Below are 24,701 nucleotides of genomic sequence, written 5' to 3'. Positions count from 1 at the left end.
AGCCTGGCAAAAGGAGCTGGTACATAAGTAGCTTTTGCAAAACTGCTCTGTACAGAAGAAATCTCTAGAAATCCAGTTTTCTCTTTGGATAAGACTAAAGAAGCAAGTAAGAAATTGAGCTCCAAATTCCAGTGATCATGGCCTACAAAGCACATGGGGCCTCTTTCTTCAGTTGCTTTCCTTTCACCCCTTTTATTGCTCATTAATAAGTCTGCTAAATGCAAACTGAAAGGGAGAGGAAGGGGTCCTTCACTCTGCCTTTCTACTTATTAGTAACTTTGATTAATAGTTCTGGGTGGGGAAAAAGTGTCTGAAACAATTGGCCCAAGTGATATAATTATAAAAACAGTTCTGATGTTCAGTAGTATTTAATTCTTCATTTAGGTCATATTTGAAATAAATGCATATTAAGAGAATATGCTGGATGGGCTTCCCTGGTGGCTCAGCGATTAAAGAATCTGCCTACCAATGCAGGAGTCTTGTGTTCCATCCCTGGTCCAGAAAGCTCGCAGATGCCACAGAGCAACTAAGCCCATGTGCCATAACTACAGAGCCTGTGGTCTAGAGCCCAGGAGCCTCAGCTATTGAGGCTACATGCCTAGAGCTCATGCTCTGTACCAAGAGAGCTCATGCAATGAGAAGTCTGCACATGGCAATGAAGACTGGCCCCTACTCGCTGCAACTAGAGAAAAGTCTGTGTAGCAAGGAAGACCCAGCACTGCCTAAAATAAATAAATAAATAAAAGGGTTTTTTTTTTTTTTTTTTAAAGAACAGAATATGCAGGAACTCTAAACAACACACAGGTTGTTTTTCAACATATAGGTACTACAGTAAATTTAATCCTTTGCATTTAATTGGAAACATTTACTAGTCTCATAAAGGCCATTTTCCTGTTAATCATTTGTTTAGTACTGTGAATCACTGCTAAGGGCAGCTTTCTCAAAAGAGTCCGAGAAAATCAAATCTGTTTCATACACTTAATGGGCTTCCAAGGTAAAGTGGGTAAAGAATCTGCCTGCAATGCAGGAGACACAAGAGACACAGGTTCGAAACCTGGGTTGGGAAGATCCCTGGAGAAAGGCATGGCAATCCATTCTAGTATTCTTGCCTGGAAAATCATATGGACAGAGGAGTCTGGTGGACTACAGTCCATGGGATCATAAAGAGTCAGACATGACTGAGCAACTTTCACTTTCACATCTGCATAATAATTTAAACGTTCAGTGAAAGTTGCTCAGTCATTTCCGACTCTCTATGACCCCATGGGACTGTAGTCCACCAGGCTCCTCTGTCCATGGAATTCTCCAGGTAAGAATACTGGAGTGGGTAGCCATCTCTTTCTCCAGGGGATCTTCCTGACCCAGGGATTAAACTCAAGTCTCCTGAATTGCAGGTGGAATCTTTACCATCTGAGCCACTAGGGAAGCCCTGTAACTTGGCATGTCAATTTAGATGTCTCAAATGTGAAATTCTACTTAAGCATAGCATAACAGAACATAACTACCACTCCTGATGTTGAAGAAGAAAAACTGCAGTTTTAAAACACTGGTCTCCACACATCTACGTTAATTAATCTATGAAACAGTATGCAAGAATTGGAGAAAAGACAGTTTCTATGGTAAATAGTACTGGGAAAGCTGAACACCTGAAAATATATGAAATTAGACACTCCCTCACATCATGCACAAAAATAAACTCAAAATGGCTTCAAAATCTAATATAAGGCTGGGAACTATAAAACTAAATGAAAACAAAGGCTAAAGACTCTTTGACAGAGTCTTTTGCAATATTTTTTTTTTAGATTAGTCTCCCAAAGCAAAAGAAATAAAAGCAAAAACAAATGGAACATAATCAAACTTAAAAGCCAAGGCTCATGTAGGGGCTACAAGAGCTGAGATGGGACACAGACAAAAAAAGGCCAGAAATAGAATTTTACCAACTTAGCCTTTACATTTACTGGTTTGGTAAAAGACTGTAGATATTTCAGAACAAATAAACATAAAACAAATCCAAATTCTCATTATGTACAGAAAAATAGGTATAATTTTGGATTTTTAACATCCCTTATAAGAAAAAGCTCCTACAATCTCCTGTTAGGTCCCCAACTCTTCTCGTAATCCAAGATAAACTATTAACTATGCTGGACTGGAAGAAACACAAGCTGGAATCAAGATTGCCGGGAGAAGTATCAATAACCTCAGATATGCAGATGACACCACCCTTATGGTAGAAAGTGAAGAGGAATTAAAAAGCCTCTTGATGAAAGTGAAAGTGGAGAGTGAAAAAGTTGGCTTAAAGCTCAACATTCAGAAAATGAAGATCATGGCATCCGGTCCCATCACTTCATGGGAAATAGATGGGGAAACAGTGGAAACAGTGTCAGACTTTATTTTGGGGGGCTCCAAAATCACTGCAGATGGTGATTGCAGCCATGAAATTAAAAGATGCTTACTCCTTGGAAGAAAGGTTATGAGCAACCTAGATAGTATATTCAAAAGCAGAGACATTACTTTGCCAACTAAAGTCCGTCTAATCAAGGCTATGGTTTTTCCTGTGGTCATGTATGGACATGAGAGTTAGACTGTGAAGAAGGCTGAGCACCGAAGAATTGATGCTTTTGAACTGTGGTGTTGGAGAAGACTCTTGATAGTCCCTTGGACTGCAAGGAGATCCAACCAGTCCATTCTGAAGGAGATCAGTCCTGGGTGTTCATTGGGAGGACTGATGCTAAAGCTGAAACTCCAGTACTTTGGCCACCTCATGCAAAGACTTGACTCATTGGAAAAGACTTTGATGCTGGGAGGGATTGGGGGCAGGAGAAGAAGGGGATGACTGAGGATAAGATGGCTGGATGGCATCACGGACTCGATGAGTCTGAGTGAACTTCGGGAGATGGTGATGGACAGGGAGGCCTGGTGTGCTGCGATTCATGGGGTCGCAGAGAGTTGGACATGACTGAGCGACTGAACTGAACTGAAACCACATATTCAAGTTGGTATAACAATCCCCAAATCCTAAAATCTCTCCAGGAATCCAAACCCTGAACTGCTTATCAAGCTCTAGTAGGTTAAGTAAAAATTACATTATGTTGGATGAGTAAGTCAGTTACATAAGCTCAATGAAGATGTGTTTATGAAGCCTGTTTATGTGCAGATATTCCAGACAGCTGTCCTAGAAACAAAAATGAAATGGACCCACTGCAAGACAATTTGATCCTTTTCACTGGCAAGATGTCATCAGTGATAAAGAAGAATGCAGGGAGAGGTGGGTCAGTGCACCAAGAGATGGGAGTGCCCAAGAGAGAATGGAGGAGAAGCCTGATAAGAAAGATGCTGGAAATGATGACATCAATGGAGAGAGTTCCCACTGTGCAACAAGCAGAGTGGGGAGGGGGAGATCTGAGTGTCAGATTTGTCTCTGGCTGCCTGGTGATGACACGGGACAGCTGTCCAACCCTGGAAGGTGGGTCCTCATTGGGAAAATGGGTGCCTGTGATTTTCTCAGTGACTGGACAATGTGGTGAGTATTAACTCAAAATCCTGTCCTGGGTCTTGAAATAGTAAATCATTCTTCTCACTGGGGAGGGATGAACGCTGGGTCAGGGTGACCTCCACAGCCACTCTCCCAAAGCTGCTGCCTTTGCACATAAGTGCCACCCCCCATAAAGTATCTTCTTCCCAACTGTACTTTCTACCTCAGTGTTAGTTATCTTTCCTCTGAAAACTTGAGTAAAATCTCTTGGAGTGTTTTTGAAGGAGCTTTTCTCTTCTCAAATGTTCTAATTACAGCATGTAGGTTTATGAAAGAAAAGTTCCATTAAGATAAAAAACAGAATTTAAGTAAAACTCTAGTTAGGTTGAGCTGTTTAGTCAGGTGGGTATGTTACAACCATTTCTGATTTTCACTTCTGTGGGAAAAATTCTAAAAAGAGGTTTGAGATGAGGAAGAAACAAAGAATATAAAACCATAAGATGGACTATAAACAGAAAAGGTGGGATCTGAGTTTCTCAGCTCTGCTTTTGGTTCTTCATCATTCATTTCCAGAGAATTCTCTGAGGACAGTGAAAGTGTTGACCACAGATAACAGTGTTAGAGCAACTGCAGATTGTCACATGCTTCCTTTGTTCACACCAACAGGAGAATCCGGGTGATATGAAGGCGGCAGCGTGCAGAGACTGGAGGGAAGAGGTGGGCTGTTGGCTGCAGAGAAAGCAGGTCATGAGCACCCAGCTACTCTCAAAAACTACAGGAAGAACCCTCTAGTGTAGAGAGTGGTAAGTCTTAGGATAAAGAGTATTTCTAATTTGTCTGTCTTGCTCCACTGTTTTGTGGCAACAGAGAAAGTAAGGAAGATTATATTAGTTGTCATTATGACTCCATCATGTTTAATAAACTTAATATTGAGAGAACTTCTTTGTGGAATCAAATTCTAAGCCTGACACATGAATGGTGCTTAATGAACCAAAGTGGCTAAATCCTTTAGGAGAGACGACACATATACAAAGCTATTAATTAAGTCACAGTTGTTTCCCAAAAAGCCCTTTCTCGGATTTACTTACAGTGAACAGAACCATATCCATCTAATCATTTCAAGATATTTGATAAAAGTGACAACTTGGAAAATATATAGATGTCTAAGTTTTAGATTAATTATGCTCTATCCCTATGATGAAATTTTAGGCAGCTTTAAGAACTGAGCTGTGGAAAATTAATAAATGACATGGAGAATTTTAAGAATATATAAAAATTCTGGTAATGAAATATTCTGTTTTGCAGAATAAAACAAATTATTAAAATGGCTCTAATGTTATCCAAATAATATTATAGCACTATATAACCGCCACTTTCTGGTAGTGGGTATTTTGTAACCTTCCCTTTATGAGATTTTCTTTTATTTTCCTATTGCTACCTTGCACATTTATTGCTTTTTTTAACAAAAAAATATTTTTATGGATTAGATTCAATTAAAAATAGAATTTAAAAAAAATATTCATCTATCTTTCTGCAGAAGTATTCACATGCAATAAAATGTAATTATTACACCTTATCACTTGCAATGATAGGACTTTATGGTGACAACCCTGTCGGTTATGCCCTTCATGAGCATCTGACACTTCTGCAGCTACTCCTTGAGGCCAGTCACGTGCCCTCTGGAGCATCAGGCTTTGAAGCAGACTGACTCGTCTTTTTACCCACATTAAAGCTTTCAAAATAGACAGTCACCTGTTTTCCAGAAAGGAACGAGGTATAGTCATCCCTCAGTGTGGGTGCAGTTCCAGAACACCTCAACAAAGTGAATATGGCAGTAAAGTGAGTCATATGAATGTTCTGGTTTCCCAGAACATACAGAAGCGATGTTTGCATGACACTGGCCTATCAAGTGTGCAATAGCATTATGTCTGAGAAAACAATGTAGAGACCTTAGCCTAAAAACAATGCATTGCCATAAAAAATACTAACCAACGGAGGGGACTTCAGTAAGTCAGAGCAGTAACACTGATGGTGCAGATCACCAGAGAAACTATGATTGTGAAAAAGTTTGACATATAATGAGAATTACCCAAAGGTGAGACAGTGAATTGGAATGAGGAAATACTGTTTGAAAAATGGCGTCCATAGACTTGCTCGATGCAGAGTTATGATAAGCTTTCAATTTGCAAAAACATAGTATCTGGGAAGTACAATAAAATAGGGGTGTCTATTTCTAAAGCAAGAAATACAAATAAGGTTCAAATTGGGAAAGGAGCACGTCAAGGTTGTATACTGTCATTCTGCTTATTTAATGTATATGCAGAGTACATTATGCTAAATGTCAGGCTGGATGAAGCTCAAGCTGGAATCAAGATTTCCGGGAGAAATATCAATAACCTCAGATATGCAGATGACACCACTCTTATGGCAGAATCAAAGAGGAACTAAAGAGCCTCTTGATGAAAGTGAAAGAAGAGAGTGAAAAAAGCTGGCTTATAACTCAGCATTCAAAAGACAAAGATCATGGCATCCAGTGCCATCACTTCATGGCAAACAGATGGGGAAACAATGGAAACAGTGACAGAGTTTGTTTTCTTGGGCTCCAAAATCACTGTAGACAGTGACAGCAGCCAAGAAATTTAAAAGATACTTGCTCCTTGGAAGAAAAGCTATGACAAACCTAGACAGTGTATTAAAAAGCTGAGACATTACTTTGCCAACCAAGGTCTGTCTAGTCAAAGCTATGTGGTTTTTCCAGTAGTCACGTATGGATGTGAGAGTTTGACCATAAAGAAGGCTGAGCACCAAAGAACTGATGCTTTCGAACTGTGGTGATAGAGAAGACTCTTGAGAGTCCCTTGGACTGAAACAATATTAAACCAGTCAATCCTAAAGGAAATCAATCCTGAATATCCATTGGAAGGGCTGACGCTGAAGCTGAAGCTCCAATACTTTGGCCACCTGACGCAAAGAGCTGACTCATTGGAAAAGACCCTGATGCTAGGAAAGATTGAAGGCAGGAGGAGAAGGGGATGACAGAGGATGAGACGGTTGGACAACGTCACAGACTGAACAGACATGAGTTTGAACAAACTGGGACATAGTGAAGCAAAGAGAGGCCTGGTATGCTGAACTCCATGCAGTCATGAACAATCAGACATGACTGAGCGAATGAACAACAACAATTTTGAGGAAAAGAGGAGAAACTAAGAGAAAATTACATTACTGGAGGTTCCTATCAAATTTTACAAGGAAGGATACATTGAAAAATTGAACATAAATGAAAACAACTAAAGTGGTGAGAGTCTTACCGATATCCGTTGACAGTCAATGACATTGCTCAACCTGTGTGTGATGGTTAGCACAGTGCAGTGAGCAAATTTCTCATGAATTTTTTTTTGTATTAACTCATCAGTTCTAGAATCAAAGAAATTGATTTAGTTCAGTAAAAACAGGAAAAGCAGACTTTTGACTTAAAAAATCATGATACTTTTAATAATGTTTTTAAAAATCAATACCTTAATGTATAATCTTGTTCCTAAAAAAACTAAGTATAAAAAGTCTATTTAGAAATTTATTGTTTTTCAAAAATGGAAAATAGTCTTCCCTCAAAATTGTTTGAGATTATAATGAGCAGGATTTAGGAATCTAGCTCTCTCAGGATGCCTTATAAAAATATTAACCCTATATAACATGTCTTGGTTTTTCCTTTGTTTTCTGGAATTAATATTAAGAAATATCCATGAGGCCAAGAGAACACTTAGAAACATTTCTAAGCATCACTAAGTGTTTTCCATTTACCACCTTTAGAATTCAAGGATTCAAATTCAAGTTTTCCTGGATCTCAGCTCCATACCTTGGATCCACATTTGATGTGGCTTTGTCAATAATCAATATCTGATTTTTCTTGAGAATAGTCCGAGCAAGGCACACCTGTTGTCTCTGTCCAACACTTAAGTTCAACCCAGATTCTGCTAAGTCAGTATTCATTTTACCAGGAAGATGTTCAAAGGTGTCTTTAAGTTGAACCTGTGGATACAGAAAGAATGACATTTTCCTAAGCAAACTGTTACTGAAGTAGACAAGCCTCTTACACATTAGAACTCTGACATCCTCAAGACTTCTTATGTATCTTACATGTACAGCCAGGTGAAGTGGAGAGCTCTTTCCAAAGAGTGTTCACTGAGAAAGATGGTGGGGTCAAGTCAGGACAGAAAGATCTCAGTCTCCCTCATCCGTGCCACAGGATAGCCTCCAGAAACCCCACCGAGGGATTAGTTAAGGAAGTCTCTCAAAAAATGAAACTATTTCTCCCAATGTGGTTTAAACAGAAAAGTTAAAACAATCTTTATGGTTGAGTCAAGTTTCCCAACGTTCATTTTGCATAGGAGTTGGTACACTAAAAAAAAAACTTCAAAAATTTTTACAGTAAGTCTTTTTCTCTGAAGATAAAATCTTACCAGCACATTTGGTTTTAGAAAAGGCAGAGGAACCAGAGATCAAAATGCCAGCATCTGCTGGATCATGGAAAAAGCAAGAGAGTTCCAGAAAAACATCTATTTCTGTTTTATTGACTATTCCAAAGCCTTTGACTGTGTGGATCACAATAAACTGTGGAAAACTCTGAAAGAGATGGGAATATCAGACCACTTGACCTGCCCCTTGAGAAACCTGTATGCAGGTCAGGAAGCAACAGTTAGAACTGGGCATGGAACAACAGACTGGTTCCAAACAGGAAAAGGAGTACATCAAGACTGTATATTGTCACCCTGCTTATTTAACTTATATGCAGAGTACATCATGAAAATATGCTGGGCTAGAAGAAGCACAAGCTGGAATAAAGATAGCTGGGAGGAATATCAATCACCTCAGATATGCAGATGACACCACCCTTATGGCAGAAAGTGAAGAACTAAAGAGCCTCTTGATGAAAGTGAAAGAGGAGAGTGAAAAAGTTGGCTTGAAGCTCAACATTCAGAAAATGAAGATCATGGCATCCAGTCCCATCACTCCATAGCAAATAGGTGGGGAAACAGTGGAAACAGTGACTGAATTTATTTTGGGAGGCTCCAAAATCACTGCAGGTGGTGATTGCACCCATGAAATTAAAAGACACTTACTCCTTGGAAGGAAAGTTATGACCAACATAGACAGCATGTTAAAAAGCAGAGACATTACTTTGTCAGCAAAGGTCTGTCTAGCCAAGGCTATGGTTTTTCCAGTAGTCATGTATGGATGTGAGAGCTGGACTATAAAGTAGGCTGTGTGCTGAAGAATTGATGCTTTTAAACTGTGGTGTTGGAGAAGATTCTTGAGAGTCCCTTGGACTGCAAGGAGATCCAACTAGTCCATCCTAAAGGAGATTAGTCCTGGGTGTTTATTGCAAGGACTGATGTTGAAGCTGAAACTCCAATACTTGGCCACCTGATGTGAAGAGCTGACTCATTTGAAAAGACCCTGATGCTGGGAAAGATTGAGGGCAGGAGGAGAAGGGAACGAAAGAGGATGAGATCATTGGATGGCATCACTGACTCAATGGACATGTGTTTGGGTAGACTCTGGGAGTTGGTGATGGATAGGGAGTCCTGACATGCTGCGGTTCATGGGGTGGCAAAGAGCCGGATACAACTGAGTGACTGAACTGAACTGAAAATACACAAATTCAAACAATTGCAAACTGCACCTTATACATTAGTAATCCTGAAACCTGCTCTGGCGATGGTTCTTTCCCAAGTTTACTTCTATAAATACTGGACCAATCAAATGCATTTTCCTCAGTGTCATAAATGTCTTGCAGTGAATGAAAACTCATGAAAAATAAAACACAACATCTTATTTCCCCCAGAATATGGATATAGGTGATGTTTATATTAATCGATCTTCATAAAGTTATACTCCAAAGATTAGAAAAAACAAACTTTTAACTGCCAAAGATAATCTGAAACTACATTTGGTGGTAGGGATAAGTTCAATAAATATTTATTTTGGAAAAGTATTATAGAGCAAGAACCAAACTCAGGCTTTACTTGAAGTTGAATAACAAAGAAGAAATAGACTCCAAATTAAGAGACCAGCAGATTGATGAGTGATGGCTGATAAATTATCTGACACTTTACAATGTCAGATAACAACACACCAAGGATGAGTGAGCAGTGTTTTTAATTTTTCTTTTTTCAGGTATCCTAAATGCTGGAGCACATCTATGAATGTGAACCTGAATTGTGTTCCAGATGGGAGTCTGATCCCGTGAAAAAGGAATCCTGAGTTAGAATTAAATATGGTATTTGTAGGTAGTGTTAGCATGAAAAGTACATAAAATCTAAAGAGTAAGATTTAGATTGTGGTGCAAGTGGTTGGACTTGCTTAAGACTGACATCCTGACTCACACTTGCCTCTGACTTGGATGACATCTCATCACTAATTTGATTTTATACTTTCCTTTGAGTTTGTCCATATTGGAGTCACAAGGAAAAAGGGTTGTGAGGGGAAATGTTTTGCAGAAAATGTTAATTTCTGAGATTCTGTCTTCATTTATAAATCAGGGATGGTTATGAGAATATATGAATATGAAGGCTCTCTGTAGTATAATGATAAAATCAAATTATAATTAAGTATTAAAATGGGGAAAAAAAGGACAATAGAAGCAGAGACAATAATAACTAGGAGCTACAATTAGAGAATCTGAAAACATACTAGATAATAGTATAATATTACTGTTAAATGTATTGATTGGCATGACTGTGTTAGGACATATAAGGGAACGTGCTTGTTCTTATAAGGTGTACATTTTTGTATTTAAAGGTGAAATCCAACTTTTAATAAACATTTCTACAACTTAGAAACAATTCAGCAAAATGTAGATTATATTGATGGAGAAAACATGGGAAGACACTAACAGCTGATGAATCAGGTGAAGGTGTATATGTGTTCATCATACTATTCCTTCCATGTTCCTATGATTTGAAAATTTTAAAACAATAAATTGGAGGCTTGGGAGTCCCTGGTGGTCCAGTGGTTAAGAATCCACCTGCCAATTGCACAGGATATGGGTTTCATCCCTGATCCAGGAAGATCCCACGTGGCAAGGAGCAAGTAAACCCATGTGCCACACTACTGAGCCCATACCCTAGAGCCCACGGGCTGCAACTCCTGAGCCTGCAGGCCGCAGTACTGAAGCCTGTGTGCTCCAGAGTCCAGGTGCCACAACAGGAGGAGCCATGTCAGTGAGAAGCTGTATACTGCCACTAAGATCAGCCCCTGTTTGCCACAACTAGAGAAAGCCTACAAGCAGCAATGAAGAACCAGCACAGCCAAAGGAAAAAAAAAAATGGAGACTTGAAGCCAGACAGCCTGGGCATAAGTCCTGCCTGGCTCTGCCAACTGGGCAAGTTTCTAAACTTACTCTACCTTAGCTTCCTAAGCTCTAAGACTATATTATCATAACTATAAAGATGGGTACCTCCTAACATTGATAGAGTATAAAATGGATTAGTACATGTAGAATTTATGACAGATCAATAGATATTGCCAATATTAATAATGCTGTCAGCTGGCCTCTCTTCATGTTCTGCTCCATTGTCCTCCTTTGCATGTATCAACACTGAGACCTTGTTACATATGCATTGACTTGTTTTCCATCTTCTCCAAGAGACTTTAAGCTCCAAGGGCAGAGATTTTGTCTTTTTATGACTGTGACAGCCCTACAATCTGCAACACTGCCTGTCTAACAAGCTCTCAGGAGATATTTGTTGCCTGTATGAATGAAGGCATGAGTGAATCTCATCGTGTAACACATCTGTTCTGATAAATTAGAAAATAAATCCACATATATAAATAATTTATACATAACACTATCTTCTTATTAAGTTTAAGTGTAAAAGGAACATATTATAACAAATTAACTGGGTCCAAGATATCACAACCTCACACTTTAAACAGTGGAAAGCACTGAAAAAGTTATGATTTAAGGAAAATGGAGTAAATAATACTATTCAGAACTATACATCTCAGTAGAGAATCCTTCAGACTGTTTTTGAGTTTGGAAAAATAACAGAATACAGCAAAATTGAAAAATAATACACTGAAATTGAAGGCGCCCTATTTCTATCACTATAAACATTTTCAATGTAACCTACTACGTGTACTGAATCTACCAACCAGGCACCAACACCCTTCTCAGGAGATCAACACAGATCTCAGACGGTTTCTATATTTTGTGGAACCTTCTTACTTTTCAAAAAGAAAGGCTGCTGTGGACTGAAGGCGAAAGGGAAATGCAATCAACAGATGGGGAAGAGCTTTTACTAGAGCAGGACCGGCAATAAAGGAAGTCAAGGAGAGCCCGTTCACATAACACAGGCCCGGAAGTGGACATGTGACCTGTCTCCACCGCAGGGACTGAACCACGTGGTTCCTGATGCAGACGCTGCTGATGCCCAGGTTTCTGTATCTCGGTTTCCTGTGTGATGAGACACATTTCTGTCCAAACAGAGACACTATCAACATCGAACATTTGACTGCATGATTTCTTCCCCAGTTTTGACAGGACAGACCATATGCTTAACTTCATACCCCAGAATCCTAGCTGCTTTGTTTTCATTTTTTTAACAGAAGCAACACAATGGTGATTCATCCTGAGAGTTTTATCTACTGCGCTCTTTTAACCTTTGAGTGATAAGGTGCTTCCTCTTCAAGTACATTCATGATTTATTTGTGGCATTATCTTGCTTCTTAGTGCCCCAATCAGCACTAATTAACTGATGAATTTTTGTCAATTTGTAGTAAGGTGGCTAGTTTTCCGTATACGAAAAATGTATTTTCAGCATATTTTGAAAAATAACCAAAATGAGATGGGCAGAATCCATTGGACTGCCTCCCTTCTGAATGTCCATCTCTCTCAAGGAAGAAGGAGAAAACAAAACTAGAGGACTTTAAAAGAGGAAAACATAGTGGTTCCCTCCTACTCACTCTCAGGCCACCTCTGTGAGTTTGGGTTCACATGTCCAGTTTGGCACCATTTACACACTAATAACTATGGTTTTGAGTTCATATAAAAATTGACCTCACTGATTTAGTGATACCTCTTAGAGTGACAGGCTTTCCAGGTGGTACAGTGGTTATGAATCCTCCTACCAAATGGAGGAGATACAAGAGATGAGGGTTCAATTCCTGGTTTGGGAAGATCCCCTGGAGGAGGAAACAACAACCCACTGCAGTATTTCTTGCCGGGAAAACTCCATGGACAAATGAGTCTGGCAGGCTATAGTTCCACAGAGGGTCACAAAAAGTCAGACATGATCAAGCATGCACACACACACACTTAGAGTGATAAATCACCCCATTATCCTATTTCTTCAGGAATTTTTCTTTATCACAGGTGTATGTTTTCAATGAAAGATTTGGTAGGTTTTCTTTAAAACAGTCAAATAAGCAATTCCTAGAGAAAAACAATGATGGGATGATTTCTGTAAGTGATATTAGCAAAGTTAACATGGTAAATTCCAGAAGCAATATACGTAAACCACAAACTTCACTTTTGAAATACACTCATGTCTATTTCTTTTTACAGAAAGCTCCAAATATAGTTAAAATAAAGATAGATCTTAGTATTATCTACTCCTTCCGACACTTCATCATTTTTAGAATTTAGATAAAGGTTGCCTCTCTGTCCATGGAATGTGTTCAAAAATTCTAGAGTAATTTTTCTACCTGAGAATCTGTGAAAAAAATATATCAGCTGGGAAACAAATAGAAAAATAATTTACCAGTTCTTCCAGTATTCTTCTTAAGATGTCATAATTTCACCATTAAATCTGTCTTGTGAATTCAAGATTAGTTAGTTCAATTCAGTTCAGTCATTCAGTCATGTCCTACTCTTTGCGACCCCATGGATTACACAATGCCAGGCTTCCCTGTCCATCACCAACTCCTGGAGCTTACTCAAATTCATGTCCGTCAAGTCAGTGATGCCATCCAACCATCTCATCCTCTGTCACCCCCCTTCTCTTCCTGCCTTCAATCTTTTCCAGCATCAGAGTCTTTTCCAATGAGTCAGTTCTTTGCATCAGGTGGCCAAAGTATTGGAGTTTCAGCTCCAGCATCAGTCCTACCAATGAATATTCAGGACTGATTTCCGTTAGGATGGACTGGTTGGATTTCCTTGCAGTTCAAGGGACTCGCAAGAGTCTTCTCGAACACCACAGTTCAAAAGCATCAATTCTTCGGTGCTCAGCTTTCTTTATAGTCCAACTCACACATGACTACTAGAAAAATCATAGCTTTGACAAGATGGAACTTTGTTGGCAAAGTAATGTAACATTTAAAGTAATATGCTGTCAAGGTTGGTCACAGCTTTTCTTCCAAGGAGCTAGCGTCTTTTAATTTCATGGCTGCAGTCACCAAGTGAAGTGATTTTGGAGACCCTCAAAATAAAGTTTTTCAGTGTTTCTATTGTTTCCCCATCTATTTGCCATGAAGTGATGGGACCGGATACCATGATCTTCGTTTTTTGAATGTTGAATTTTAAGCCAACTTTTTCACTCTCCTGTTTCACTTTCAACTGCAGCTTCTTCAGCATTCTTCAGCAAGATCATTGGATCATCCTATCTTTTATTATATTTGATAGTTAACTGCTCTCCCCTCTTCTCTTCTAGAATTTCACTATAGACTCAAAGACTTAAATGAAATCAGAGGTGCACTTCTTTGGGGGCAGGAAAAGGTAAAGCAATTGGCCTGATTTAGGAAAAAAAAATCCTCATGTTGCTAGAAAGCCAGGTGGGTGTGTAAAGACTCAGTGCTGACATCCTTCAAAAACCAGAATTTCTGGCTGGAAATGTATGACCTCCATCCAAATCAGCCTGCTTACAGTCAAGGTTCATCTACATATTACAGATTTCAGAGCTTGCCTGTAAGGGTAATACTAAATGAAAAATACATCAACTCAAAACAACACGAACAATTACTCAGATTTGTAAAGAAAAAAAATTTAAGGAACTATGCCACACTTTTCTGAAATGAAGAGAGCAATCAAAAATTTAGTAGTTATTTATGTCAAAGAGTGTTTTCCCTTTGTTTTCTCTAAGAGTTTTATTGGATCTGGTCTTACATTTAGGTCTTTAATCCATTTGAGTTTATTTTTGTATATGGTATTAGCTGCTGCTGCTGCTAAGTCACTTCAGTCATGTCCGACTCTGTGTGACCCCACAGACAGCAGCTCACCAGCCTCCTCTGCCCACAAGATTCTCTAGGCAAGAATACTGGAGTGGGCTGCCATTTCCTTCTCCAATGCATACATGCATGCTAAGTCACTTCAGTCATGTCTGACTCTGTGTGACCCTATGGACAGCAGCCCACCAGGCTCCTATGTCCACGGGATTCTCTAGGCAAGAATACTGGAGTGGGTTGCCATTTCCTTCTCCAATATGGTATTAGGGAGTGTTCTAATTTCATTCTTTTACATGTAGCCATCCAATTTTTCCAGCACCACTTATTGAAGAGATGTCTTTTCTCCATTCTATATTCTTCCCTCTTTGTCATAGATTAGGTGATTAGGTGACCATAGGTATGTGAGTTTATCTCTGGGCTTTCTGTACTGTTCCCTTGATCTATATTTCTGTTTTGTTTTGTTTTGTTTTGTTTGTGTGTGTGTGTGTGTGTGTGTGTGTGTGTGTGTGTGCCAGTACCATACCATCTTGACAACTGTAGCTCTGCATTGAATTTGTCAAAAAAAAGTTCATTTTGGTATTTCTATAATATTGTATGTAATGAACTTTTTGGCCAACTTAATAATGTAATCTGAAATCAGGGAACCTAATCCCCAGCTTCATATTTTCTTTCTTAAGATTGCTTTGGCTATTCAGGATCTTTCGTGTTTCCATACATATTGTAAAATTTTTGCCTTAATTCTATGAAAAAAATGCCATTGGTAATTTGACAGGGATTGTATTGAATCTGTAGATTCTTTGGATAGTATAGTCATTTTCACAATATTGATTCTTCCAATCCAAGAATATATCTTTCAACCTGATTGTGTCAATTTTGGTTTCCTTTGTCAGTAAATTACAGTTTTCTGAGTACTTATCTTTTGCCTCCTTAAGTAGGTTTATTCTTACATATTTTATTCTTTTTGTTGCAATGGTAGTGGGATTATTTCCTAATTTCTCTTTCTGATCTTTCATTGTTAGTGTATAGGAATGCGCGTGCTTACTTTTCAGAACCAAAAGACTGAGCTAGGTCCTGTGAAAAATTCAAAGACTATCTGTGGTTTAGAAGTCTAGAGTTTCTGCCCTCAGTAGAATCAACTTGTAAAATGAGGGCAAATATACAAAATAATTTGCAATAAGTATTCAAACAAACAGCAAGATAATAGTCAAAAATGTTTCATGCAAGCGTAAGGAAATTCAAAGAAGTGGGGCAAGGGGAAACATGACACAAATGAGAGAAAATTCTCAAGAAATGAACCTCTCCATATAAAAGCTCAGCACATTCTCCAGGGTTCTGTTACCTGCAGTCATGCTTCAGCATTAAAATGACATAATCACCAATAAATAATCATTCTCACATTCCAGGGCCTCCCTGGTGGCTCAGACAATAATCTGCCTGCAGTGTGGGAGACTCAGGTTTGATCTCTGGGTTGGGGAGATCCCCTGGAGGATGGGATGGCAACCCACTCCAGTATTCTTGCCTGGAGAAGTCCATGTACAGAGGAGCCTGGCAAGCTACAGTCTGTGGGATCGCAAAGAGTCAGACATGGCTGTGTGAATCTCTTTTTTCTGTCTTCTTCTCACATTCCAGCTATAAAATATACTTTTATAGACACTTTACTATGAAACTTCCTCATTTTATTGGCCTGATCTCATTCACATCTTTCAGTTAATAATGGAAAACTACTATTTTCCCCACTTAGTGGATGTTCCCTAAGACCAGAGAAATAAAATGAACACTGGAGGGTAATTACATCACTAGATCACTAGTAGAATTTGATCCCACAACTTTAATGTCTACTTTAGTGCTCTGCAAAGGACAAGACAATGTGTCTAGTCATTCAAGGTTTTAAGGAAAAAAGCTAAGATGGAAACATGGCATTATATTGTTGGTTTTCATCATCATCAATTAATAAACATTGTAAGTGTACACATGTCATCAATGTTCTTCTAGGAGGTAAACAAAGTCAGTTAAACTGTTAAGCTCCTCTTAATTACCTGCAGTGCTCTAAATGTACATGCATGGATACTGATATTTAATATTAGTAAATTACCTCTTCTAAGGCATTCCACAGTTCCTCATCTGTATGTTCATTAAAAGGATCCAGATTGTTTCTCATTCTTCCAGTGAATAAAACAGGTTCCTAAATATCCCAAAATACTGAATGTTATTACCTTAACCTCTTTACATTATATCCCAATGCTTACAGAACAGAATTAAAATATAAAACATCAAAATTTAATGTAATTATTAATAATAAAATTGCAAATGTATATTTAGAAAACATTATCTATAAAATAACTTTCCAGCGTGCTACAAAATATCCTCCAGACTATTGAACATTAAGAGAAGAAAAAAATGTTGAATAAATTTTTTATCATAAGAGAAAACCTGAAGAAGAGAAAGGAGGACTTGATTCTTTAAAAAACAAAACAAAAAAAGGCTTCCTGGGACCATGGGCTTAAGCACACACACGCAAACTGAGGATATAATCACTGGAGAAACTTTACATCAAAATCTACTTAAATTAATTATCAATCTTAGTGTGACTGGGAAATATCAATAGCATGATTAGTTGAGGTTTGTGCCTCGAAGCAAAACCATTAAATATTTATACACTGGCACTGAAGAATAAACTAGGCTCTTTTCTCCACTGATCAGTCTTATAGGATATGGAATCTCTCCATTTGTGTGAAAGGAACATCCTTACACGTGCAAAGAGAAGTCAGCTCCTGGGGTCTGCAGCATCTCTGTCCAAGGAGAGATCTCCTTGGATTCTACATCAACCTGATCCCCACATTCTCTCACCTGTGCGTCAGGATGACCTGCCTCACAGAGCCTCCTTACTACTAACAGCAAAGTCAGGATGACCTGAAACCCATTATGACTGGGTCATAATAAAATTTTTCAAATAACTTTTCCTGTTCAACTTTTGGAGAAGCCACAAGTAAATTACCCTAGAAATGTATGTGTCCTTCCAAGTTTCAGGAATTCCCTGGTGGCTTAGAGGGTAAAGCGTCTGCCTGCCATGCGGGAGACCCAGTTTTGATCCCTGGGTCGGGAAGATCCCCTGGAGAAGGAAATGGCAACCCACTCCAGTATTCTTGCCTGGAGAATCCCATGGATGGAGGAGCCTAGTAGGCTACAGTCCACCAGTTCGCAAAGAGTCTGACACGATTGAGCAACTTCACATTCCTTTCCTTTTTTCCAAGTTTCAAGAGAGAATCTTGTACAAAAGCTCCTGTGGACGATTTACATATTCCTCTGGAAGGCTCTAGTAAGCCAGGCCACAAGAATATGGGCAGCAGAGAAGAGCCCAACTGGCTCCTTTCAGTAAAGGGGGCAGGACAAGGGGAGGCACACGTGTGGGAACAAGAGGAGACCTGACACTTCCACAAGTGCCCAGAACTGCTCGGAATCACCAGCCCCAAAATCCTGCCTGGCCTTGGGGCTAGACTTTCCTCCTCACTTCACCAAAGCCTGAGAAGATGAAGAAGACAGACATTTCTTTTCCCCAGTCATGAGGAAGAATGACACTCAGAGAGCCTCCTGTACCTTCTTTCAATATTGTCTCTGTTTTAAGTCTAGTGAGAGACGAATGCAGAAGACTCAGGGTGTGCCATCAAAAAATGTGTATCCCTAAGCAAAATCCAAAATTAAAAAGACATTATACAGGAGCTTTATTGTACGAAGTTGATTAAGTGGCCAATATGCCTCCAAAGTGGTGAAATCACTGCTCATACATTTCAAAATGATTACTGAACTGAAAACTCCCGAGACCCAAATTTAAGGTCTCCCTTAAAACTCTTGAATTTAGGACCAAGACCAAACAACCATCTGCAATGGTTGCAGTTCCTTGTTAGGGGAAGCATCATTCTACTTCAGATTTATACAAACTTTTTTACTCTTTGTAATTATCAACCCTAAGATTCCTACAGGCAGGCAATTTTTCATCCTTCAGTTGTTTCCATGAGGTTAAAACAGATGACATGAATGAGGGGATAAAGATGGCGGAGGAATAGGACGGGAAAACCACTTTCTCCCTCACAAATTCCTCAAAAGAACATTTCAACGCCAAGCAAACTCCACAAAACAACTTCTGTAGGCTGGCAGAGGTCATCAGGCAACCAGAAAAGCAGACCATTGTCTTCAAAAACAGGTAGAAAAAATATAAAAGACGAAAAAGGAGACAAAGGAGGTGGGGAGGGAGCTCCGTCCCGGGAAGGGAAGCCCGTCCCGGGAAGGGAAGCCCGTCCCGGGAAGGGAATTTTAAGAAGAGAGGTTTCCAAACACCAGGAAACACTCTCCCTGCTGAGTCTGTGGCGAGTCTTGGAAACACAAAGGGCAACATAACAGGAAGGAAAAATAAAGAAATAATTAAAACCAAGAGATGACAAGCCCAACAGTAACTCCCCCAGCGGAAAAGCAGCACAGACGCCTGCATCCGCCATTGGGAAGTGGGGGCAGGGCAGGGACACGCGGGAGGCGCGGGCTGCAGTGCTTTGTAAGAATCGGGCAGGAACGCCCCACGCGCAACCAGAACGATCTAACTTGGGCTAGCAAACCAGACTGTGGGATAGCTACCGCACGAAAAGCTTGAACATAAGACACCACCAGGACCGAGCACAGAACAAAGGACGGAACAGAAAAAGCCGGCTGCAGACCATCCCCCGCCGGGGACAGGCAGCCAGAGCCGTAAGGACTGGAAAGGGGCAATTGCAGACCCGGAGAGACTTTACTTACCTAACTGCAAGCAGGCCTCTTTGCTAAGACTTCTGGGGGTGCTGGACACTCACAATCTGCCTCACGGGGGACGCCAGCGGTCCACCCAGAAAGCTGAGCAGCAGCGGCAGAAAAGGTGACAAGCCGCGGCGATTGCGCTCGCCAAACTCCTGAGCTACTCGGACCTGGGAAGGGCACAAAACGCAGTCCCAGCCGAATCTGTGCCTCTGAGGGTGGCCTGAGCGCCGAACCTGAGCGGCTTGGACCGGGGAAGTGCACGCAGCCTAGGGCCGGCCCCAGACGGTTCCCGGCTGAGCATCGTAGAGCCGGAGCGGTTTGTGCGCCGCGAGAAGGGACAGGTCAGGCGGGGCTGAGACACTGTGCACACGACAGTGCTATTTGTTTGCAGCATCCCCCCTCCCCACAGCGCGACTGAACTAGTGAGCCTAAAAAACCAGCAAACGGAAGAAGTTAAACAGAGGGAACCACCTTGGAAGTGATCCCACACGGCCCAAAACATCAGAGAAGGGCCAGATATATTTTTAATAATTTTAAAATCATTCCTTTTTTTTTCTTTTTTTTTCTAACTTTTTTTTTACTTGTTAAGTCTTCTATTTCTCCTCTAAATTTTATTTCTATCACCTACTATTACTATTACTACTATTACTTTTTTTTTTTTTAAGGCAAACATCATATATAGCCTTTGGATGGTTGTTGGTGGTTTTTTGTTTTGTTTTGTTTTGTTTTTTGTTTGTTTGTTTGTTTTTTTAATAATTCTTTTTTTTTCTTTCATCCTTTTTCCTTCTGTTTCTTTTCTTTAATATTGTATTTTTTTAAAAATCCAACCTCTACTCTAGATTTTTAATCTTTGCTCTTAGGTTTCTGTTGTCAATTTTGTACATTTAAAAACCCAAACTTCACTACCCAAGTTTACCTGAGAGCGAGATTACTGGCTTGACCACTCTCTCCTCCTTTGGACTCTCCTTTTTCTCCACCAGGTGGCCTCTGTCTCTTTTCTCCCCCATCTCTTCTCTATCCAACTCTGTGAATCTCTGTGTGTTCCAGACAGTGGAGAACACCTAAGGAACGGGTTACTGGCAGGATTTGTCTCTCTCCTTCTCATTCCTCTCTCTTATCCTCCTGGTCACCTCTGTCTACTTCCTCCCTCTCCTCTTCCCCGTATAACTCCGTAAATACCTCTGAGCGGTCCAGACTATAGAGCACACATAAGGAAGTGACTACTGGCTAGCTTGCTCTCTCCTCTTTTGATCTCACCGCATCTCATTCCAGTTACCTCTAACTACCCCCTCCATCTTCTCTTCTCCTTGTAACTCAGTGAACCTCTCTGAGTGTCCCTCAATGTGGAGAAACTTTTCATCTTTAACCTAGATGTTTTATCATCGGTGCTGTATAGATGGAGAAGTCTAGAGGCTACTGTAAAAATAAAACTGAAAACCAGAAGCAGGAGGCTTAAATCCAAAGCCTGAAAACATTAGAGAACTCTTGAATTCAGGGAACATTAAGCAATAGGAGCTCATCAAATGTCTTCATACCTACACTGAAACCAAGCTCCACCCAAGGGCCAACAAGTTCCAAAACAAGACATACCACTCAAATTCTCCAGCAACACAGGAACACTCCCCTGAGCTTCAATATACAGGCAGCTCAAAATTATTCCAAACCCTTGATGTCTCATAACCCATTACTGGTCACTCCACTGCACTCCAGAGAGAAGAAACCCAGCTCCACCCACCAGAACTCCAACACAAGCCTCCCTAACCAGGAAACCTTGACAAGCCACTGATACAACCCCACCCACAGTGAGGAAGCTCCATAATAAAGAGAACTCCACAAACTACCAGAATATAAAAAGGCCACCCCAAACGCAGCAATATAACCAAGATGAAGAGACAGAGGAATACTCAGCAGGTAAAGGAACAGGAGAGTTGCCCACCAAACCAAACAAAAGAGAAAGAAGTAGGGAATCTACCTGAGAAGGAATTCTGAATATTGATAGTGAAAATGATCCAAAATCTTGAAATCAAAATAGAATCACAGATAAATAGTCTAGAGACAAGGATTGAGAAGATGCAAGAAAGGTTTAACAAGGACCTAGAAGAAATAAAAAAGAGTCAAAATATAATGAATAATGCAATAAATGAGATCAGAAACACTCTGGAGGCAACAAATAGTAGAATAACGGAGGCAGAAGATAGGATTAGTGAAATAGAAGATAGAATGGTAGAAATAAATGAATCAGACAGGAAACAAGAAAAACGATTTAAAGGAAACGAGGACAATCTCAGAGACCTCCAGGACAATATGAAACGCTCCAACATTCGAATTATAGGAGTCCCAGAAGAAGAAGACAGAAAGAAAGATCATGAGAAAATCCTTGAGGAGATAATAGTTGAAAACTTCCCTAAAATGGGGAAGGAAATAATCACCCAAGTCCAAGAAACACAGAGAGTTCCAAATAGGATAAACCCAAGGCGAAACACCCCAAGACACATATTAATCAAATTAACAAAGATCAAACACAAAGAACAAATATTAAAAGCAGCAAGGGAAAAACAACAAATAACACACAAGGGGATTCCCATAAGGATAACAGCTGATCTTTCAATAGAAACTCTTCAGGCCAGGAGGGAATGGCAAGACATACTTAAAGTGATGAAAGACAATAACCGACAGCCCAGATTACTGTACCCAGCAAGGATCTCATTCAAATACGAAGGAGAAATCAAAAGCTTTACAGACAAGCAAAAGCTGAGAGAATTCAGCACCACCAAACCAGCTCTCCAACAAATTCTAAAGGATATTCTCTAGACAGGAAACACAAAAAGGGTGTATAAACCCGAACCCAAAACAATAAAGTAAATGATAACGGGATCATACTTATCAATAATTACCTTAAACGTAAATGGGTTGAACGCCCCAACCAAAAGGCAAAGACTGGCTGAATGGATACAAAAACAAGACCCCTCTATATGCTGCTTACAAGAGACCCACCTCAAAACAAGGGACACATACAGACTGAAAGTGAAGGGCTGGAAAAAGATATTCCACACAAATAGAGACCAAAAGAAAGCAGGAGTGGCAATACTCATATCCGATAAAATAGACTTTAAAACAAAGGCTGTGAAAAGAGACAAAGAAGGACACTACATAATGATCAAAGGATCAATCCAAGAAGAAGATATAACAATTATAAATATATATGCACCCAACATAGGAGCACCGCAATATGTAAGACAAATGTTAACAAGTATGAAAGGGGAAATCAACAATAACACAATACTAGTGGGAGACTTTAATACCCCACTCACACCTATGGACAGATCAACTAAACAGAAAATTAACAAAGAAATGCAAACTTTAAATGATACATTAGATCAATTAGACCTAATTGATATCTATGGGACATTTCACCCCAAAACAATGAATTTCACCTTTTTTTCAAGTGCTCATAGAACCTTCTCCAGGATAGATCACATCCTGGGCCATAAATCTAAACTTGATAAATTCAAAAAAATCGAAATCATTCCAAGCATCTTTTCTGACCATAATGCATTAAGATTAGATCTCAATTACAGGAGAAAAACTACTAAAAATTCCAACATATGGAGGTTGAACAACACACTTCTGAATAACCAACAAATCACAGAAGAAATCAAAAAAGAAATCAAAATATGCATAGAAACGAATGAAAATGAAAACACAACAACCCAAAACCTGTGGGACACTATAAAAGCAGTGCTAAGAGGAAAGTTCATAGCACTACAGGCATACCTCAAGAAACAAGAAAAAAGTCAAATAAATCACCTAACTCTACAACTAAAGCAACTAGAAAAGGAAGAATTGGAGAACCCCAGAGTTAGTAGAAGGAAAGAAATCTTAAAAATTAGGGCAGAAATAAATGCAAAAGAAACAAAAGAGACCATAGCAAAAATCAACAAAGCCAAAAGCTGGTTCTTTGAAAGGATAAGTAAAATTGACAAACCACTAGCCAGACTCATCAAGAAGCAAAGAGAGAAAAATCAAATCAATAAAATTAGAAATGAAAATGGAGAGATCACAACAGACAACACAGAAATACAAAGGATCATAAGAGACTACTATCAGCAGTTGTATGCCAATAATATGGACAACGTGGAAGAAATGGACAAATTCTTAGAAAAGTACAATTTTCCAAAACTGAACCAGGAAGAAATAGAAAATCTTAACAGACCCATCACAAGCACGGAAATTGAAACTGTAATCAGAAATCTTCCAGCAAACAAAAGCCCAGGTCCAGACGGCTTCACAGCTGAATTCTACCAAACATTTAGAGAAGAGCTAACACCTATCCTACTCAAACTCTTCCAGAAAATTGCAGAGGAAGGTAAACTTCCAAACTCATTCTATGAGGCCACCATCACCCTAATACCAAAACCTGACAAAGATGCCACAAAAAAGGAAAACTACAGGCCAATATCACTGATGAACATAGATGCAAAAATCCTCAACAAAATTCTAGCAATCAGAATCTAACAACACATTAAAAAGATCATACACCATGACCAAGTGGGCTTTATCCCAGGGATGCAAGGATTCTTCAATATCTGCAAATCAATCAATGTAATTCACCACATTAACAAATTGAAAAATAAAAACCATATTATTATCTCAATAGATTCAGAGAAGGCCTTTGACAAAATTCAACATCCATTTATGATGAAAACTCTCCAGAAAGCAGGAATAGAAGGAACATACCTCAACATAATAAAAGCTATATATGACAAACCCACAGCAAACATTATCCTCAATGGTGAAAAATTGAAAGCATTTCCCCTAAAGTCAGGAACAAGACAAGGGTGTCCACTTTCACCGCTACTATTCAACATAGTTCTGGAAGTTTTGGCCACAGCAATCAGAGCAGAAAAAGAAATAAAAGGAATCCAAATTGGAAAAGAAGAAGTAAAACTCTCACTGTTTGCAGATGACATGATCCTCTACATGGAGAACCCTAAAGACTCCACCAGAAAATTACTAGAGCTCATCAATGAATATAGTAAAGTTGCAGGATATAAAATCAACACACAGAAATCCCTTGCATTCCTATACACCAATAATGAGAAAGTAGAAAAAGAAATTAAGGAAACAATTCCATTCACCATTGCAACGAAAAGAATAAAATACTTAGGAATATATCTACCCAAAGAAACTAAAGACCTATATATAGAAAACTATAAAACACTGATGAAAGAAATCAAAGAGGACACTAATAGATGGAGAAATATACCATGTTCATGGATCGGAAAAA

The 24,701-nt window shown here is 39.4% G+C and overlaps 1 protein-coding gene across 1 annotated transcript in view; it reads right to left on the bottom strand.

Moving 5' to 3' along the window:
* LOC128057513 (ATP-binding cassette sub-family C member 4-like) overlaps nt 1-24,701 on the bottom strand; it is a 154,879-nt gene that overhangs the window by 752 nt on the left and 129,426 nt on the right. The window contains exons 26-28 of the mRNA XM_052649943.1: nt 16,728-16,817; nt 7,329-7,501; nt 6,784-6,889 (exon numbers count right to left, since the gene is read on the bottom strand). Coding sequence (XP_052505903.1) covers nt 6,784-6,889; nt 7,329-7,501; nt 16,728-16,817 — 369 coding nt within the window. The remainder of the gene's footprint in view (nt 1-6,783; nt 6,890-7,328; nt 7,502-16,727; nt 16,818-24,701) is intronic.

Source organism: Budorcas taxicolor, chromosome 12, assembly GCF_023091745.1.
Source record: "Budorcas taxicolor isolate Tak-1 chromosome 12, Takin1.1, whole genome shotgun sequence".
Lineage (NCBI taxonomy): Eukaryota > Metazoa > Chordata > Mammalia > Artiodactyla > Bovidae > Budorcas > Budorcas taxicolor.
The sequence above is the reverse complement of the archived record's forward strand: the minus strand, read 5'-3'. Positions and strand labels throughout refer to the sequence as shown.